General features: G+C 34.3%; 1 protein-coding gene across 4 annotated transcripts in view; it reads right to left on the bottom strand.

Moving 5' to 3' along the window:
- Positions 1 to 275: 275 nt before the first annotated feature.
- GABRG3 (gamma-aminobutyric acid type A receptor subunit gamma3) overlaps positions 276 to 15,732 on the bottom strand; it is a 363,647-nt gene continuing 348,190 nt past the window's right edge. For 2 of the 4 annotated variants that reach the window (XM_072135690.1, XM_072135688.1), the window contains exon 9: positions 277 to 3,980. In XM_072135690.1, coding sequence (XP_071991791.1) covers positions 3,702 to 3,980 — 279 coding nt within the window. In that variant the 3' untranslated portion in view covers positions 277 to 3,701. Of the gene's footprint in view, positions 3,981 to 15,732 lie in introns of all 4 variants that reach the window. The other 2 variants (XM_072135692.1, XM_072135691.1) reach the window with 2 other exon arrangements.

The following is a 15,732-nucleotide window of genomic DNA, read 5'->3' on the forward strand; positions in this document are numbered from 1 at the left end:
GGACAGGGGCACATGTGTGCCTGCGATCTGAGATGTAGATCACAGGGGCACCCATGACACTGGAATTACCTATCTCCACGGGGGCATGTGCATATTGTACGGCTCTTACGGAATAACATTTTAAAATATGTGGCGTTCATGGCTCTCTCAGTCAAAAAGGTTCCTGACCCCTGTTGTAGAGGTTCAAATGTTGAAGAATATAGGGAAAATCAATTTTTGTGAACAGTCAGGTAAATGCTTTCCATAAGTGAAAACTTTTCCAGTAACCCTACAATCTTGTATTTGAATACAGTCCATTTTTATTAGAAAAATATTAAAAACATATAGTGTACACAACCATAAAAATCATTTAAAAAACAACTTTCTATTCAAACTCATCATAGGTAACAGATGGCAAACATTTATACCATATAGAAGTAAGGATTGATGAAAGGAAAATGAAGGTTCACCCTGTGTTACTTTTACTGTATTTCATTACCATATTCAAATCACATGGGTGAAACACCCATTGCAGGGATTCATAGTCACATAATAAAATACACATGTAAAAAAATCTAACCCTGAAATATAGCATAGAGTAACCAACATCCTAATAAATAAGGTACAGTACATTGTAAGTTACCAACCATCGGATATCTTAAATGATCTTACAATAGAGTGCACTAAACAAAAAAGTTTGAGGCATCGTAAATACAGTCCAACATATAAGAAAGGAGAAACATTTTTAAATGTTATTAATTCTGAAGATTTTATATCAAGAGCCTCTCATGTTCATGAATTACACAAATTCAAATGCAGTCAACTTTTTTAGTAAATAGCGCATTACTTAAAAGATCCAATATGCCTAACTTATCTGGAGGATATTTCCCAGTCACTTCATTGAGCAGGTTTATTTGCTTTATCTAGCTATTAAATATATTGTTGGAAAGTCCCCTTTGAGGCTATCACCTTATTATGATTAGAGGTACATGAAGCTTGTATTCCAAATATTTTCATATTGCCCCTTTATCTGTATTGTCCGGATAAATTCAGTGAGTGAGAGAGTCGGAGACAGCATCATACACTGTCACACTTAGAGCTACCCTTTTTCCTCAGCTGAGACTTTGTCTAAATTGAAACAAAAAAGTTTTAGCTGTCACAAAAAAGTAGACACGTGTTAACCAGGCAATGTGGTGATAAATCATCCCCAGTTAGTTATCCAGTGACACATTTTCATTCCATGTTTATTTTCTACATTGTAGATTAATGTTGAAGACAAGAAAACTATGAAGTACTCTAAGTAAAATAAAATGATAAACAAACAAATGTGACAAACCAGTCTTTTTTATTTATATAAGACTCTTTAACATATCACTAGTGGGTTTTGATTTGAAAACTTTTGCCATGCTTTCAGTTAGTTTCAGGGTTACCTGATATACCTGTCAAGAGTAAATTTGTGGACTTGTTTGCATCTATAATAAGTTTGAGATCTTCACTTTTGTTGTGCAGATGTAGGATAGGTACAAGAGTATTGTCCTGGAATTGGGCCATTACAAAATAAACTGTTGATAGTCTTACCGGATGGTAAGACCAAGGGTATGTTTTTGCTTTTTATTTATCATGTCTTTGTGAGACACAGAAATAGTGAGTAGATTGTTTCTACATTTGGAGAAGGAGGGGTAGCACGGTGGCTAGCACTACAGCCTTGCATGGTTGGGATCCTGAGTTTAATTCCAGGTCAACATCTGCAAAGAGTTTGTATGTTCTCTCTGTGTTTGTGTGGGTTTCTTCAGGGACCTCTGGTTTCCTCCCACATTCCAAAACATACTGGTAGGTTGATTAGATTGTGAGCCCCCATGGGGACAGGGACTGTTTTGGTAAGCTATGTGCAGCGCTGCGTAATATTTGTGTGCTATATAAATGAAGAAGTGTTATTATTAAGGAGCTATGATGGAGTTTGGATGCTTTGCTGAGTGGTTCCTATTCAAGGAACAAAACTATTACAACATTTTGCAACCAAATGCCCTTCTATTTAGACCAACTGCACAGGAACATGTGTAGCCCATGGAAACCCATTTATTTGTCTAACATACAGGCCAGTGCCAGTGCTGCACTATGGCAGCAGACAAGGATTCCTTGCGCCATATTACTGTATAATGTAAGGACTCCAAGTATGTGTAGGGTGTTTAGTCCTTGGGATCAGGTTATCACGCGGGCCCATTTTCACGGCTGCACTCAAATGTGTGTGCCATTGTGCTTAGTGGCATTATTAATTATCTTTTAACAGATCAATAACCCCATACACACATACAGGCTATGAAAATACTATTTGACCAAGGAGAATAATGCATAAGATAACATGGCCTACACAATCTCACAGCCAAAACCCAACTAAATACACTGACAAAGAGTCAAATAAAAGCAGCCAACAAATGCACCTTTGTGTTTAATACTTAATTTATATGTTCTATCATTGTTATCATGTCTCCAATATGAATAACAATGTAGTAAATAAGATTAAGAAATACGAAAAGAAAAACCATTGCAGTTAAAAGTTTGACCAAACTCAACTTATACTGCTAACTGCACTGAAGTACAGTATAAAACATGTGCATAAGGGGGCTTAAACATATACAATTAGCAAATCTAAATTTGCTAAATTATATAAGGTATGTCATTATAATATACAGGAAACTGCATGTGTACTACTGATGGTAAATTTTATTTCTAAAAGAAAGACTTACAGAACAATGCAAAACAAATAATGAAAATGTAATAAATGTTACTTTCTTCCTATGCCTGTTCATTAAAAAAAATTAAGACCTAACCCAAATAAGGTGTGAACTTTAATAAACAGGAAATCTAATAATGATTTATATGCAATAAACAAAATTATTAGCATACCTTACTTTCAGCAGCTTGTAATACAGAGGCAAGATACTATACTAAAAGACATCCTTGTTGAATGGAACATATAGACACAATAAAGGAAACCACAGAACTTTAGTTACAAAAAAGTTTCTTTGTTTAGAGTTATTTCATGAAAAAAAGACATCCAATCGGGTGAACATGTTGCATTTATTTACTTAATAAAATTGTTATAATTGGTGTGCTGGAATTCCTTATTATGTGATGCGGCATAAAGTGTATTGGTCTGGAAACATAGACACCTGTTAAGGAGCAGATATATAAATAATTACTTTAACTTAAAATCATCTAAAATATAAAAATTCTGTACACTCAAGTTTAGGTTCTTTTTACTAAAATGTATAATTATTTGTTAAAATATGATATGAATTCTTGTTTTCAATTTCTACTTTATTTGTTGAACAAATAACTTTTAATTGAACAAATTTGTGCTCTTTTTTTAAAAAAATGTACTTTATTTTATATAGAAATTAAATATAACTTTTGCAAAAGGATGCAACGTTTTTTTTCTCACTGTTTAATGTACAATATATTTTCATGGTACTTTTCCATTATAATTTTTATGCCAAATATAGATTTTAGTATATAAGAATTTATAAGCCTCGTCGTGTGATAAAAAGTATTTAGGCATTAGTAATAACTTTTCACAATTTAAACTCTTCAAATAGAGTCCTTGCATTGTCCTCAACAATCGTATTCCAAAGAATTTCCTGGTCAGTATGAAGAGAGAAAGTCTTTTAAATCCAATGGGTTTGTTTGTATAATTGAAATAAAAGCAGTCATAATACAAGTCTTTATAGGTAGAGATATCCAACCCAATATACAAGATTAAATAACAAGAAGGATGTTGGGAAAAAAACTCTGGAGTAGGAGTCCAACTCTAGAAGGTCTATATGTATTCGTCCTCTTCTCCATGACCCAGATTTACATTCATCGTAGCAACAAAAGAAGCTTTGACAGTCTTTACCATCCAGACACTCATATACACATGCTTCTTCAAATTCTTGCCAGTACATCGAATTGTTCAAAGTGATGACGGTTGGGGGAGGCCTCATATCTAGAACTGAATAGTTCTTTTAAAAAAAAAAAAGATAAGATAAATGTTAACTCAGAAATAACAGATCTAACTAACATTTCACACATTACATTTGTACTATTATGCAGCTAAACTTTATTTTTATGTAGCTTATTTAATCTGTGTGATTAGATAACAAAATAAAAACGACAAAGTCAATTTATTTTTTAAAAGGTTTATCTGAGACATCAATCAATAAATGATAATTTGATCATCTGATAATCTGCCATATTTGAATACACGTTTATTGTTTATTCAGGAATTTTACTTGAAAGAAATCAACCATTTATGAAAAGTAGAATAAAACTAAACATACTCACCCAGCACTGGTCTTCTTCAAGCTTGACATGCTGGTATTACTAAAAAAAGTTAGGAAAAGCAGAACAGAGCACTGGGATGCACTGTATGGCACTCCAGGCTGTTAATTATTCACGCCTACTGAGTGATGACACTTCCCCCTCCCATGCTCAGAGACGTGAATTTATGTCTTCTGCATGATAGATACCTTCTTCTCTCATGTTGGGGAAGGAGGTGACGTCACGCAGGTGCCATACATAATTAACAGCCCGAAACACCGAACATCACGTCCTGGTGCTCCGGGCTGCTATTTTCTAACTCTTTTTTTTTTTGATCCTGGGAAATCAAAACCAACACTGGGATCAGGGAAAAAGGGGCAATGTTTTGTTTAATTTTATTTTACATTAGTGGTTGATTTCCTTTAAACGAAGCTGAGTTGCAATATATTACAGCACTAGGAATAACCACAAGTTTGTGCCACCACAAATCAAGTCAAATTTAGAGACATAAGGCCTTTTTATTGAAATAAGACAATGTAGCTGATATAATGTGCCTTGAATACCATTTTTTGGGGGTAAAGAAGGCATAAAAAGTTAAAATTTCTTCCACACACTGTGGAATTTGCAACTTTCTGCCACTTTTGTACCACATTTCCCACTTGGAAAAAAAAAAGTGAGCAGGGCAAGTTAAAATTTTCACCAGGCTTAAGCAGGAATGTTATTCCAGAAATACTAAGGGGTTGGAACTTCTTAGCTATTCAGACATGTTGTGTACTGGGTATGACACTGGTACAAATTGAGTCAGGCCCACTCACACCCGATTTTTCCACATTAAACTACTAGCCCCCAAGGTGGGGGTATAACATTTCTTTAGTAGAATTCCTTCTTTAAAATGAAATCTCATCCATTTACATTTACAAATTCTAACCCAGCTATGAACAAATGAGCAGATAAAAGTCAAATTTGCCTGAGATGACGGTCCCCTACTTAAGAACACTCGACTTACATATGACCCATAGTTACAAACGGACCTCTGGATATTGGTAATTTATTGTACTTTAGTCCTAAGCTACAATAAACAGTTATAACAGTTATCAAATGTGTCTGTAATGAAGCTTTAGTGTTAATTGATTCTTATGACAACCCAACATTTTTAAAATCCAATTGTCACAGAGACCAAAAAAGTTCTGGCTGTTATTACAATGATAAAATATACAGTTCCGACTTACATACAAACTCAACTTAAGAACAAACCTACAGACCCTATCTTGTATGTAACCCAGGGACTGCCTGTACCAGTCATCGTTGTATTTCCTTTATATTACTTTGAGGTATATTCACATGTCTTAATCACCTTCGCAAACCTAACCCCCAAAAAGACATAAAAAAGATATCCACTCTGCCAAGGGGAGAGAAAAAAAATAAAGGAACCTTCTAACCAATATTTATAATTTCTTCATAATTCTGAACCCAATCTTGTTCTTCAGCTCTTACCCATATTTTTTCCCACCAACCCTGGGATCCTGTTTTCCCATAATAGATTTTTTCAAAGCTCCTAATTTTCTCCATAAGTTTTCTCCATTGTCTTATAGATGGAGGTACAGGCTTCATCCAGGCCCTTGCAATCAGTATTGTTGCCACCAGTGATAATTTACAAATAATTATTTTTTGAAATTTTGATATATCAAGTATCTCCTCATTAATCTTGGTTTCTGGTTTTATGGTACCTGGAAACATAAAAACACCATCTATGGTGTCATATTTAAGACAAGAATCTCATATTTTAAATGACATCAGGCTGAGCTACGGTACTGGAGATGCAGGCAGTTTAAGATATAGTTGAAAATGGGAGCTGCATTTCCCAACTATTCTTTTTTCTTTTTTTTAATTCTAAGCCTTCTTTATGAATCCAAAGAATTTAAGTCATAGACACATTTATATCCATTTTCCATAAAATACACACATATGACTCAAAACTCTGAGCTGCGTAGCTGTCATACGTGACCAGCCAAATCTATAACTATTCATACCTTCTATATATGGGTAAGCAATACAGTCCTAACCATAATGCCAACACCTCAACACTCAGCATCCAGAAGTATTTGTCTTCTAGAACACACAACTAATGGGCCAATAAGGAATATAGAAAACAATGAGGGACGGGTAACAGAGATCATTAAGCTGGTATGTCAATGCCTTATGAGAGATTTATAAATAATTATCACACTGCCAAGTATCAATTGACCTCTCCTGTCCCCTTATCCCAAGTTTGACAAATCTTAATGCATCTCTCTTTTTACCACAAATTTTATAATTTCTATAAATATATGAAATATCTGAGTTTTTCTTAGTAAAGGTACAATATTCAGTTCTATATAACTTTATGGATATTCATTTATAACTATTCCTAAATATATAAGTCCTTCCGCTCTATACATAAATCGTTGTTCTCAATCTCAAGAATAAAGTACAACTTGGCCTGAAAATTCACCAAATAATTGTATTTCCTTCATAACTAATGGTACTCCCAAGGTATCAACCAAAAACAACAGCAAGTCGTCTGTATATACAGACATATTCTCCATCACTCCAAGGCACTCTATCTCCCTATTTCCTCTAATACACACCACCAATGGCTCAAATGCAAGTGCAAATAGTAACACGGAGAGAGGAAACCCTTGCTCAGTACCCTGACTTAACCCAAATGTATCTGATACCCCTCTCATGCATATCTGAGCACTAGGTCTATCATACAATATTTTATCCGACCTTAAAAAGTCATCCCCTTACTACTGCAAAACCCTCCAGAGAGGAAGTGCCTCTTCACCCTATCAGATGCAAATGCTAATGACACTATGGAAGGGCTCCCCCCCCAAACTACTAGCCTGCATATTAGCATGAGCTCTAAACAGGTTGCCTCTAGTTGATGTCCCTGCCATGAAACCACATTGGTCCTCATATACCAAGCCATTAACAACTTTGCTCAACCGATACACCAAGATCTTAGCCAAAACCTTGACATCATTATTAATGAGAGAGACGGTTCTAACACATGTCTGTCTTTTTTAGCATTTAGTATAATATTAGCTAAAAACATCGAATTTGGCAAAAAGCCACATTCAAACGCTTCCAAGAAGACAGATATTAAATTATTAACTAGTACCATGGAGTATATCTTATAAATCTTTATTGGGAACCCTGGCGATTTATTTGGAGCCATATTGTCTATAGCTTATTCTATTTCTCCTCTCTCCATAGGTCTGTTTAACCATTCCTTCTGGGAGTAGTTCTTCTTCTGAAACATCCATAAAGGATTTGTACAAATCCACATTAAAATCGTGAAACACCGACATGATCTGATCTGGGTGTTTCACTGTTATTCCTTCCTCTGATTTCTGCAACATATACATATATATTTATTTAATTGCTTGTATCTCAGTTTGTGTTGAAAAACATAGGTACTTTAGAATTAAAGATAGGGGTGTCTATAGTGGCAATTACCCTGCAGCCTCTAAATATGACTCTTCACTGCTACTTTTCACATGACTCTAGAGGAGAATTTTTTTTAGGTTAACTACTAGCTCCCACATTGGGGGCTAGTAGTATAATGTGGCAAGATCGAGTCAGAGCGTTCCATTAAAATAAGTGCTTTGTACCATCATTTGAGATTTCACATAAAAGAGGGAAATAGTAGTTTAATGGGGACAAATCTGGTTTAATACATTGGCTCGATTAATTTAGTCAGTATTAATGAAATATAGGCAAACCCTTGACATAATTGGGATTTTTGGGGTAATTTTTTCACTTTGTTTAAACTATTAGAAAGACAGACCTAAAAGTAAGGAATCTGGAAAGTGTTATAAAGGAAACTGTTACAGAAGTAATTGGAAGAAAGGCTGCAAGGATGTTCAAGCAATGTGTATGGATATAAAAAGGAACGTTAACATAAAAAAGTATATTTGGCTGTAGTTATATAAAAGTAATGTCTAAAAATGTAGCTGTTTATGAAAGCACAATCTGGGAGGCAAAACTATTTAATTTGAAAAATACCAATTTCAACTATGTCAGTATATCTGAGAGTGTGCACTGCTTCTCTCTACCTGTTCACACCAGGTCAGACCTGGTGGGGATTTCAGCTATAGTCTCCACCAGTTTTCCTAGAGTTAATACTTCAGTAAATTGATTTTAGTAAATATAGTAGGTTGGGAGCTTAACACCACCATTCATCCCATGAATCACCTAGTGTGATGTTCAGTAGGGAAAAATCTACAAAACTGCAGATGCTGTTTTATACTGGCAGACAAGGCATGTTAAATAGAACCCATCATGCAAAATAACCCCCCTAATCTAAATATATTTTCATAAACTGCCATTAGAGAGCATTGCCTCTATCCCTTCATTGTCCCTCTACATGCCTGTAAACTTAAGCAATGAGGTCCTAAAGCTGTATGCAAATGACCTGTGAAATGTCCAATGAGTCATTAGCATATTCAAGCTGTCCAGCTTATTCATAAGTGGGAGGCACAGCCACACCCCCAGTGCATGACTGACAGCCTGTGTAATGATGTGAGGCTGTATAGTGATGTGACAGCTCCAGGCAGCCATGTTATAGCAGAACACGTCAGGTACTTGTGTAGCTGATGCCTGTGTCTCTCACATGTGTATTAGGAGGATGCAGCATGTCAGCAGATGCAGCACACACACTAGCAATGCTTTACTATACATTACACACAGACATGAGCAGGGGGAGGAGAGGGGAGGGGGAACAGGGGTGACATCACTGCCTCTGACCATGTGACCAGTCTCATTTACATAATAAAGAAAAGATGATTTTACAATGATTAATGTATGAAATAACAAGATAAAGGTTGTTATGGGATCCTTGTGAGCTGTTCCAACAGGTAGTAGTGACAGGACTAGTGACAGAGACCTGATGACAAGTGTCCTTTAAATTATATCACAATAATTATTATAACAATAATATGCACACTAAATGGGATTCCTTAAATTATGCTACAACGATACTATATTATACAAATCTATTCCTTTTGGTAGCCTACAGTGTAGGACAATTATATAGTACTGCATTAATCAGCGAATATGGTGTGAGGCATGAATCATATGAGTGAGAGAGCTGCCCGAGCTTAGCAGCTATGCCAAAGGACGTCACTGAAAATTTGAGATTCACACTGCCTGCAGTCAAAAGACAGTGGGTGGTCGGAGTTGAGTTAAATTTTTCACAGCTAATATTGGTTCATTCTTTTTCTCAAGGGGTAACATAGTCTTTACTCTGATATCGCAATTACCAGAGTTTAGGGCCCGGACTATGAAGATACCACCGTGTCTTTAAATGGTATGGGTCCATGGCGTAAAATGGCAACTTACAATGTGTAATCTATGTTATCAGTGTTTTTCCTTTGTTCGACTTCGGTGAGAAATTAAAATAAGCTTTGATGAATGTGAATATATTTTGTTTTTTGTAGGGTTCATTTCTGATGGGTTAAGGTTACTATATTGATTTATTTCTGTCTTGTGCAGGTGAAACTGTGACTTTATTTATGGATATTTCTGATATATATGCTATGCAAGTAAAATTCTCATCACAAAAAGTTCATCTGCTCAAGGCTGTCTCTGGTTCCATGGCCTGATACAACTGATATTCTTACTCTGCACAGCTTCGGCATATGCTGTCTTTGCATTGATCATATTTACAGTAGAGCTAAAAGCATACACTAAGATTTTTTAATTAAACTATAATTGCATCTGACTGTATTACTCAAGTTTGCTTACAAGTTATAAATATACCAGAAATGATGTATGACTTATCTGATATTTAAGGCTGCCACACATATTACATAGCTGTTGGCCAAACTCTCTGCATATTTGTTATTAGTAGGGAGAGCGAAGAAAGATGCTGCCAGACACCTCTTACAAATAGAGCTCAAATACTGAGCTCATACAAAATCACTACAGGAACATCTCAAATCTTATATCCATAAATAATTTATACAAATTTGGAAAAATGTTATTTATTTATTAGAACTCTGGGTTTAACCCCTTATCACCGACACTAGTTTTCAGCTCAATGACCAGACTCGATTTTTCAAATCTGACATGTCTCACGATAATTGGTTATAACTTCGGAACGCTTTAACATATCCTGGTGATTTTGAGAATGTTTTCTCGTGACACAGTGTACTTCATGTTAGTTATAAAATTTAAGTGATAAGTTTTGCGTTTCGTTCTGAAAAAAAGTGAAAATTTGGCAAAAGTTTGTAAAAATTCTTCATTTTCCAAGTTTGAAATGTTCTGGTTTCCAGACAGGAAGTAAAACTACCCAAAAAGTTTGATAATTAACATTTACAGAATATCTGCTTTATGTTGGGATGATATTTTATGCTTCCGGTCATTTTTCTAGGATGTTATGAGGTGCAGAACTTTAGGTGCGATTTTTCTTATTTTCATGAAAATTGCCATAACTCACATTTTGAGGGACAACTCAGCTTTCAAGTGACTTTGTAAGGCCTAAATAATAGTAAAACCTCATAAATTACCCCACTATAGAAACTTCACCCCTCAACATATGTAAAACAACTTCTATTAAGTTCATTAACCCTTTAAGTGTTTCACATGGGTTAAAAAATATGGACCTGCGATTTAGAAACTATGGAATTTTTTTGGAAATACATTCATTTAGGCCAAAACTGACATTTTCAGAATAAATTAAATGATGAAACGCACTGCAACGCTTGATGCCCAATTCCTCCCGAGTTTACTGATACCCCATATGTGGTGGTAAACTGCTGTACGGGCGCACGGCCGAGCATAGAATGAATGGAGGCGCCGTCCACAGCAGATTTGTATTGTCACATTGTACGACCTATACATTTTTATTTTTTTTGATAATGCGATCATATGAGGGCTTATTTTTTATGGGATGAGATACAATGTATAAATAATTTATTTTGGGAGTCTAAAGCTTATTCATGAGATTTTATTAACTATTTCAAGGGGGACACAAACAAAATCATCAATTTTTATTTTGGATTGTGAGCATCCCCCCCCCCGCTCACCGTAACGTAAAAATAATATTTTATCTTTATTCTCTGGTTCACTACGATTGCGGTGATACCTTATTTATATAGTTTTTCTTATTTTGCTGAATTTTCCTGAGCAAAACCAATATTGGAGAAAATCGCATTGTTTTTACTATTGACAAGTTTTCAGGGCCATAACTTCTGTATTTTTCTGTTGTCAGATCTGGTTGAGGGCTTATTTTTTGCGAAAACAGTTGTTCTTTTCAGTCGTATCATATTAGGTACCGTAACTTTTTTTGATCACTTTTTAGAACATTTTTTGTGATGGTGTTTGATGAAAAATTGTATATTATGGGAAGTTTTTCGAGTTTTTTTTTACGTAGTTCACCGAGCGGGTTCAATATTGATTTAGATATATTGTACAGATTAATACGGACGCGGTGATACCTCATTTATATAGTTTTTCTTATTTTGCTCAATTTTCCTGAGCAAAACCAATATTGGAGAAAATCGCATTGTTTTTACTATTGACAAGTTTTCAGGGCCATAACTTCTGTATTTTTCTGTTGTCAGATCTGGTTGAGGGCTTATTTTTTGCGAAAACAGTTGTTCTTTTCAGTCGTATCATATTAGGTACCGTAACTTTTTTTGATCACTTTTTAGAACATTTTTTGTGATGGTGTTTGATGAAAAATTGTATATTATGGGAAGTTTTTCGAGTTTTTTTTTTACGTAGTTCACCGAGCGGGTTCAATATTGATTTAGATATATTGTACAGATTAATACGGACGCGGTGATACCTCATTTATATAGTTTTTCTTATTTTGCTCAATTTTCCTGAGCAAAACCAATATTGGAGAAAATCGCATTGTTTTTACTATTGACAACTTTTCAGGGCCATAACTTCTGTATTTTTCTGTTGTCAGATCTGGTTGAGGGCTTATTTTTTGCGAAAACAGTTGTTCTTTTCAGTCGTATCATATTAGGTACCGTAACTTTTTTTGATCACTTTTTAGAACATTTTTTGTGATGGTGTTTGATGAAAAATTGTATATTATGGGAAGTTTTTCGAGTTTTTTTTTACGTAGTTCACCGAGCGGGTTCAATATTGATTTAGATATATTGTACAGATTAATACGGACGCGGTGATACCTCATTTATATAGTTTTTCTTATTTTGCTGAATTTTCCTGAGCAAAACCAATATTGGAGAAAATCGCATTGTTTTTACTATTGACAAGTTTTCAGGGCCATAACTTCTGTATTTTTCTGTTGTCAGATCTAGTTGAGGGCTTATTTTTTGCGAAAACAGTTGTTCTTTTCAGTCGTATCATATTAGGTACCGTAACTTTTTTTGATCACTTTTTAGAACATTTTTTGTGATGGTGTTTGATGAAAAATTGTATATTATGGGAAGTTTTTCGAGTTTTTTTTTACGTAGTTCACCGAGCGGGTTCAATATTGATTTAGATATATTGTACAGATTAATACGGACGCGGTGATACCTCATTTATATAGTTTTTCTTATTTTGCTCAATTTTCCTGAGCAAAACCAATATTGGAGAAAATCGCATTGTTTTTACTATTGACAAGTTTTCAGGGCCATAACTTCTGTATTTTTCTGTTGTCAGATCTGGTTGAGGGCTTATTTTTTGCGAAAACAGTTGTTCTTTTCAGTCGTATCATATTAGGTACCGTAACTTTTTTTGATCACTTTTTAGAACATTTTTTGTGATGGTGTTTGATGAAAAATTGTATATTATGGGAAGTTTTTCGAGTTTTTTTTTTACGTAGTTCACCGAGCGGGTTCAATATTGATTTAGATATATTGTACAGATTAATACGGACGCGGTGATACCTCATTTATATAGTTTTTCTTATTTTGCTCAATTTTCCTGAGCAAAACCAATATTGGAGAAAATCGCATTGTTTTTACTATTGACAACTTTTCAGGGCCATAACTTCTGTATTTTTCTGTTGTCAGATCTGGTTGAGGGCTTATTTTTTGCGAAAACAGTTGTTCTTTTCAGTCGTATCATATTAGGTACCGTAACTTTTTTTGATCACTTTTTAGAACATTTTTTGTGATGGTGTTTGATGAAAAATTGTATATTATGGGAAGTTTTTCGAGTTTTTTTTTACGTAGTTCACCGAGCGGGTTCAATATTGATTTAGATATATTGTACAGATTAATACGGACGCGGTGATACCTCATTTATATAGTTTTTCTTATTTTGCTGAATTTTCCTGAGCAAAACCAATATTGGAGAAAATCGCATTGTTTTTACTATTGACAAGTTTTCAGGGCCATAACTTCTGTATTTTTCTGTTGTCAGATCTAGTTGAGGGCTTATTTTTTGCGAAAACAGTTGTTCTTTTCAGTCGTATCATATTAGGTACCGTAACTTTTTTTGATCACTTTTTAGAACATTTTTTGTGATGGTGTTTGATGAAAAATTGTATATTATGGGAAGTTTTTCGAGTTTTTTTTTACGTAGTTCACCGAGCGGGTTCAATATTGATTTAGATATATTGTACAGATTAATACGGACGCGGTGATACCTCATTTATATAGTTTTTCTTATTTTGCTCAATTTTCCTGAGCAAAACCAATATTGGAGAAAATCGCATTGTTTTTACTATTGACAAGTTTTCAGGGCCATAACTTCTGTATTTTTCTGTTGTCAGATCTGATTGAGGGCTTATTTTTTGCGAAAACAGTTGTTCTTTTCAGTCGTATCATATTAGGTACCGTAACTTTTTTTGATCACTTTTTAGAACATTTTTTGTGATGGTGTTTGATGAAAAATTGTATATTATGGGAAGTTTTTCGAGTTTTTTTTTTACGTAGTTCACCGAGCGGGTTCAATATTGATTTAGATATATTGTACAGATTAATACGGACGCGGTGATACCTCATTTATATAGTTTTTCTTATTTTGCTCAATTTTCCTGAGCAAAACCAATATTGGAGAAAATCGCATTGTTTTTACTATTGACAAGTTTTCAGGGCCATAACTTCTGTATTTTTCTGTTGTCAGATCTGGTTGAGGGCTTATTTTTTGCGAAAACAGTTGTTCTTTTCAGTCGTATCATATTAGGTACCGTAACTTTTTTTGATCACTTTTTAGAACATTTTTTGTGATGGTGTTTGATGAAAAATTGTATATTATGGGAAGTTTTTCGAGTTTTTTTTTACGTAGTTCACCGAGCGGGTTCAATATTGATTTAGATATATTGTACAGATTAATACGGACGCGGTGATACCTCATTTATATAGTTTTTCTTATTTTGCTGAATTTTCCTGAGCAAAACCAATATTGGAGAAAATCGCATTGTTTTTACTATTGACAAGTTTTCAGGGCCATAACTTCTGTATTTTTCTGTTGTCAGATCTAGTTGAGGGCTTATTTTTTGCGAAAACAGTTGTTCTTTTCAGTCGTATCATATTAGGTACCGTAACTTTTTTTGATCACTTTTTAGAACATTTTTTGTGATGGTGTTTGATGAAAAATTGTATATTATGGGAAGTTTTTCGAGTTTTTTTTTACGTAGTTCACCGAGCGGGTTCAATATTGATTTAGATATATTGTACAGATTAATACGGACGCGGTGATACCTCATTTATATAGTTTTTCTTATTTTGCTCAATTTTCCTGAGCAAAACCAATATTGGAGAAAATCGCATTGTTTTTACTATTGACAAGTTTTCAGGGCCATAACTTCTGTATTTTTCTGTTGTCAGATCTGATTGAGGGCTTATTTTTTGCGAAAACAGTTGTTCTTTTCAGTCGTATCATATTAGGTACCGTAACTTTTTTTGATCACTTTTTAGAACATTTTTTGTGATGGTGTTTGATGAAAAATTGTATATTATGGGAAGTTTTTCGAGTTTTTTTTTACGTAGTTCACCGAGCGGGTTCAATATTGATTTAGATATATTGTACAGATTAATACGGACGCGGTGATACCTCATTTATATAGTTTTTCTTATTTTGCTCAATTTTCCTGAGCAAAACCAATATTGGAGAAAATCGCATTGTTTTTACTATTGACAAGTTTTCAGGGCCATAACTTCTGTATTTTTCTGTTGTCAGATCTGGTTGAGGGCTTATTTTTTGCGAAAACAGTTGTTCTTTTCAGTCGTATCATATTAGGTACCGTAACTTTTTTTGATCACTTTTTAGAACATTTTTTGTGATGGTGTTTGATGAAAAATTGTATATTATGGGAAGTTTTTCGAGTTTTTTTTTTACGTAGTTCACCGAGCGGGTTCAATATTGATTTAGATTTATTGTACAGATTAATACGGACGCGGTGATACCAAATATGTACGTGTTTTGTGTTTTATATACTTTATTTGCATTTTATGTGTTACTGGGGAGATTATGGGACTTTTATTTTATTTATTTATTTAA

Source organism: Engystomops pustulosus, chromosome 2 (assembly GCF_040894005.1).
Source record: "Engystomops pustulosus chromosome 2, aEngPut4.maternal, whole genome shotgun sequence".
In the NCBI taxonomy this organism is placed as follows: domain Eukaryota; kingdom Metazoa; phylum Chordata; class Amphibia; order Anura; family Leptodactylidae; genus Engystomops; species Engystomops pustulosus.